This window comes from Tetrahymena thermophila (assembly GCF_000189635.1).
Source record: "Tetrahymena thermophila SB210 genomic scaffold scf_8254406, whole genome shotgun sequence".
NCBI lineage: Eukaryota > Ciliophora > Oligohymenophorea > Hymenostomatida > Tetrahymenidae > Tetrahymena > Tetrahymena thermophila.
In genome coordinates, this window is record NW_002476188.1 from 523775 (window position 1) to 529781 (window position 6007).

Here is a 6007-nt window from a genome sequence, read left to right on the forward strand (position 1 = left end):
TTTCAAGAAACAGCATAATGTTATTTTTGTTTTAAATGTAATTATCTATATTCAAATAGATAATAAAAATTACTCCTAAAACCTACAATAATATTGGAACACAAATTAAACCCAGAATTTGCATATACAATTTCTTAATGCATTTCATTTTATTGTACCTACCTTAAAGTTTGCTAATTTTTAAACTCTAGATAAAGTTTAATTGCCGTTTGTCTAATATATTGATTAGATTGATTATGCTTATTAATAAGGTCTTTAATTATATTATTTTAATTTTACTAAAAAGTTAATGCAATTCAATTCAATCACTCAATCAATTAGTTTATTTTTTATTTTAATTTCAATTATATTTTGAATAGTTATCAAGGTTTTATTTTAATCTTTAATTCATTTCTAAACTGTTTATTTTCTATTCAAATTTTTTTGTAAGCAATCTGAAAATTACATATTTTAAATTGAAAAAAAAACATTTTATAAATGTTTTATTATTAAAAAAATCAAAATTTTTAAATTTAATTTATTAAAAAATAATTTGAAAGTCAAATCAATCAATTTTTTCTTAATTTAAAACTTGGCAAAAATAGTTTAAGTAATTATTTCATTATCTTTCAAAGTAAAGACTAAACTTTTTGTCATTTATATGTTAGATTTTTTTTGCTTTTATTATCAAACAAAAAAAATGGCAAAAAAAAAGCAAAAAGTTAATCTACCATGAGATTCCTAATTAAATAAGTATTATCAATTTCAAAAAATTAGAAATCTTACAATTTTATAAGAAATTAGTAATGGTATAATCTATCTATAAATTTACTTAGACCCTTTTCCTCTTTAATTATTAATGTTTATAATTAACAGATCTTTCATTAATATTTTTGATTAATATTAAAAATTATATTTTTACAAAGTCAAAAATTACTAAAGTTAAGAAAAATCTAATAAGATAAAGAAGATTATTCTTAATCTTTAATGAAGAATAAAAAGGGATCTTTATTTTTATGAGCAAAAATTTTAGGTTAAGTTATATAAAGGATAATGAGAATTTGAATTCACTAGATAGTAATCAATTTTGTCATTTCTGAGAAAGCCTTTGAAAATATTTTTTCCTTTGTTATGTATGAGATCTCTATTTTCGAATTAACAAAGAAATACGGTAATAGTAAATGTTAAAATAGAAATTATAAAATACAAGGATTGGTTTTAATGAAATTAATTGAAAGCTATCCAAATACTATTTTAGCAAAAGCTACTATTGCTTAGTATGAAGTGAAGTGATCTAAATTTTAGATTAACTAAATTATTGTAGATTAATAATATACGTTTTCAGTAAATCTTCATTTATTATTGCAAACTTTTGTAAAAAAATGTATGAAAATAAGGAAAATTAGTTTTACAAATAAAATTATTAGATTTTAAAATAACATTTTAAAAAAAAAGCACAAAGGGATATTTATCCAATAAATATATTTATTAATTTTTAATGAAGCTCCATAGTAAATGAAATGCAAAAGGTTAAATAAACCAATTTTTAAAATTAGATTATTGCTTTTTTTTGAATTTTGAATGGAATATGATAATTATATATATTTAATTTCAAGGTTTGAGTGCAAAACTTTTATATTTTAAAAAAGTAAAATAATTAATCATAATATGGTTCATTTTAGTAAACAAACAAACAAACATAAAGATTAAAAATTTTATATATTTATGTAAGAGTAAATTAGATATAGTGAATTATCTAAAAATTATAGTAAGATATGAAGACATTTTCTTGGAGTTCATTACTTTTTAATTAATTAAAATAAAGGCTTAATTCCTTAAAGTTTTATTAATTTTGTCTATTTTTAACTATTAAGTTAATCAACTTAAAATTATTAAAGTAGACAAAACCTTAAAATAGAGTAATGATTCTGAGAAAACAAAGTTATTTATTATAGACAGACAAACAAAGTCTATGTTTCAAAAATGAAGAAAATAGATAATTAAATTAGTAGTAATTTTTATTTCGTGTAATTTGCTATCTATCAATGATATAGATAGAGTACTGATTAATTTAAAAATAAAAAAACTTTTTATCATACTTATCTCTTAATTTAAACATTAAATACATAGATACAAATTTTTTAGTTCGAACTAAAGATTCATAGAATAATAAGAAAATATTTTTAAAAAATAACTATGTTTTTAATGAATTTATACTTAGTTATTTTCAAAAAAGAGGTCTCTTAAACGTATATTTTATTAGTAATAGAGAATTTCAAATTTTTAAACAATTTAAATTAAAGTAATTTTATTAACTAAATTTTTAGCTCAGTTTAAATTCTTGATGAAGTTTACTCAAATATAATAAATAATTAATAAATAATTAAACTTTACACTAACTAACTAATTAAAAAAAAATTATTTTGATAACTCAATAAAAGTAGTGTAAAAAAGCAAGAAAAATGCAGGTAAAGAAGATAAGTACCATAGCTTATATGTTAGTTATGGTTTTCTATGGGGTATTCACATTAATTCTAAGGTATATTGATCATTCTTTAAACTTTGATTTTTGGTTTTAGATTTAAATCTTAAAGTTAAAAAGAAAATACATACATTTCTTTATGAATAAACAAATAAATAAATAAATAAAACCTTATCATAAAATTTTTATAAATTAGTATTTTTGCCTTTACAAAGTTTTCTGATACAAGCTAGTATTATGATAATATTGTGACTAACTTATAGTAAATTCCTATAGTTGATGTATAAAGCAAGTCAACTTAGAATTGTGACTCAGATTACAGTTCTTTGTTTAATTGGAATTGGGAAGGCATGTTCAATGGCTGTGACTGCACTAAAACAACTGACTGGAAAATTTAGAAGAAGATGTATCGCGGTTTATGCACAGGTAATATGATTATTCATGCCTGCGTAAACGCTTCAGGTATTAAAGCCTAACCTTTTAACTTTTTTGAAGGTAATTTAAAAAATAAATCACTAGATTTTATTATTATTGCACTAAAAATATAATGTTAAATTTTATTAACTTTAACTTAATGTATTTATAAGGAACTGCAAACACCTAAATGAATGTATGCATAAAAAGAGGCTCAAGTTAATATGCATATTATAAGGTTGCCGATTAGTAGAAAGGAGTTTAATGTGTAGGTAGAAAGCTATGTGGTAACTTAGCATATCCTAAAAGTGTTTTTTGTGTAGCTTTGACTGATCCTTGTCCGGTTTATGATATATAAGTTTCTTCAACTAAAGCTGATTCTAGATTTATTGGATATTAAGTAGCTAATCTTCCTAACGGCAATTATCTTTATTATGATAATCTTGGTACAACTGCTACGAAAGAGCCTTTGAGTGAATTTAGACTAACACAAGGAGAAGGAGTCTGTCAATTCGTAAATACTTAGAGTAAAATTCAATTTTTGAAATTTACATCCAAATTAAAATAGTAATTATTATGTAAAAATAGAAAATAAACCATCTGGATAATAAGATTATGTCCTATCAAAATCCAATAGAACATCATGCTCTACTTATGATCCCACATTTGTCTAAAATGGATTCTCTGTAAAACCAACTATAATATTCTCGCATATTTATTTATTTTATTAAATTTGATAAATAGATACCCGAAAATAGATATTATATCCTAAATATGAATCCAACTGATTATACAACTCTCACTAAGTATCCAGGAATTTAAATCCCAAGCTCAACTTCTTAATTTTATACTTTCCAAAGAAACTATTTATCATGGAATATTACAAACAGAAATTTAGTAAAATAATTTATTATTATAAAATTTTTTTATAAATTTAAATTTTTTTTAGATGAAAGATTTTGTTGAAGCATCAAGCTCTTTAAATGATTTATATAAAGCTTAACTAGTTGTAATGATTATCAACATATTTGTTTGCTTAATCGTATCTATTATCCTAAATGTTTTAGAACTACTAGGTCTACTGGGCAAAGATGTTTCTTGCATCAATGGATAGGCTAAAATTAAAAAAATCAAAATGGCGCTATCTTACGGAGCAAAAATTTTGTAAACTCCTGTAATAAATTAATTTAAAATCTATTTTAAATAAAAATATTTTGTGAAATTTATTCTACTTTTTTAAAAATTAATTAATAAAATTTTATAAAATAAATAGTTTCTCCTGTGGGTATTTATACTCTCAGCTCAAAAAAAAAGTATTATTTCTGAGGTTGCAAATGCTGCACCAATGGATTCCACATTTAATTCATAAATATCTTCATTTTCAACTTCATTAGAAGATTCAGTTTACAAAAATAATTTAATTTCCCTCATTGTGCTTGGACTTATCATCTTATTAGACATACTTTTGTTTTTAATATCTAAATGCTGCTCTAAAAATAGTCCTGATACATATGCTGAATCTGAAAAATTTAATTTTTCTGAAAATTAGAAACCTGAAAATTAAAACTAATTCCCTATGCAATAATAGCCTTAACATTCTAATATACAAATGCAAAATGTATAACCTAGTGTTAATTAAGGTTATCCTGTTCCTTTACCAGTTACTTATTAGCCTAGCTATATTTAGTAATAGCCTATATAATAATAACCAGTATACGCCTAGCCTATGTAATAGTAATAACAATACGTTTAACCAGTGCAATACAATTAACCTGCTAAACAAGTAATCTTCGTCTAACCAGATTAATAAGGTTAAAATTACTATTGAGAAAATATATTCTAAATAAAAAATAATTACTCATTCTTTAATTCTAATTATTTTTTCTAATTAAAACCATCTGCAATAAATAAATAAAAAGAATAAAAATTATTTTATTTAACTAAATAATATTCTCTTCATAAATAAGCTTAAAGGCTAAATAATAAATTAATAATTTTTTTTAGTATTAATTTATATCATTATTTAAGTGTTATTTGTTGCTTTTTTTTCTTTTTTTGATAATAATTTTTTAATTAAACTTTGATCGATATCTTAATACTGTTAATTAATCATTATAAATAATGCTTTCTCCTAAAATATCATTTTTTCTCAACTTCATTCAACTCAAAATTTTATAAAAAAAAAAATACTAAAAACATAAGATATTTTAAATAACACAATAATTTACAAGAAAATACATTAGTGAACTTTCTAATTTATTATGTTTTACACTTATAAAAATAAAAAAATTATTTTTTTTACAAAAAACTAATTTTCAACACCTCTTTTTAATCTTATTAATGACATAAAAATAAATCTTCTACCTTATTTTTAAAAACTATACCCATAATTTTTTATAATTAATTTACTGTGAAAAATAAATTTTTTAATTTTATATTAAGTTAAAAGACAAACAATAAATTTATAATCAATAATGCTAAATATAAATGGGATATTTATAGTGATTAATGTTATCTCTTTATGATTTTAGAAAGACTGAAATATTTTTTGGTTAATATATAACTTTAATAATGTCTTTATGCAAGTGCTAAAAAGTTTAATTTGCTTAGGTTTCAAGAAAATTATTACCTTTTTTTTATGCTTAAATGATAATCACTATATCAAAGTAAAATAAAAATTAAACTAATTCATCAAAAAGAGAGTCTCTTAAAATACTTATTTTATCAGTGCAATAGATAATATACTTTTAGCTTACCTACCTTTTTTATCTAATGCATTCAGTAAAAAACCTAGCATCATTTTACTGAAATTTCAATTTTTAGAGTTTTAAATAACTTAACCTATAGTTTATTTCTTAACAAAAGAAAAAATTTAAAGCTTTTCTTATTGCCAAGTGGAAAGTTAAATTTTTATTTTGTATTTAAGTTAATCTTTTATCTTTTTATTATTGTTTTATTTCTTAACAATCAAAGCATCTTAAATTCTATCTCAAATACTTTAATTATTAATTGGCTTTTTATAAGATTTAATTTTTTGTATTAAACTTATTTTGAAAGATAAATTTCATATTATTAAGTTATATATTAGGGTAACGGCTCTCTAAAGGTTTAATTTAAAATTAAGGAATTTAA

At 21.1% G+C, this 6007-nt stretch overlaps 2 protein-coding genes across 2 annotated transcripts in view; one reads left to right on the plus strand and one right to left on the minus strand. All coding sequences in view use genetic code 6, as the record gives it.

Annotated features, from left to right (window-relative positions):
- Window positions 1–2369: 2369 nt before the first annotated feature.
- TTHERM_00245900 (transmembrane protein, putative) lies at window positions 2370–4703 on the plus strand (the record flags this gene model as incomplete). The annotated part of the gene is made up of 7 exons (XM_001023818.2): window positions 2370–2518; window positions 2658–2956; window positions 3049–3402; window positions 3464–3561; window positions 3620–3772; window positions 3825–4049; window positions 4149–4703. Exons 1-7 carry the CDS (start codon window positions 2442–2444, stop codon window positions 4701–4703), a joined length of 1761 nt encoding a protein of 586 aa, XP_001023818.2. The 5' UTR covers window positions 2370–2441.
- Window positions 4704–5939: 1236 nt separating this feature from the next.
- Window positions 5940–6007, minus strand: part of TTHERM_00245910 (tetratricopeptide repeat protein) — a gene marked incomplete at both ends in the record, with an annotated part of 3330 nt that continues 3262 nt past the window's right edge. Inside the window, one exon of the mRNA XM_001023819.3 lies at window positions 5940–6007. This exon is cut by the window's right edge and continues 1008 nt beyond it. Within this exon, the coding sequence (XP_001023819.3) occupies window positions 5940–6007 (68 nt within the window).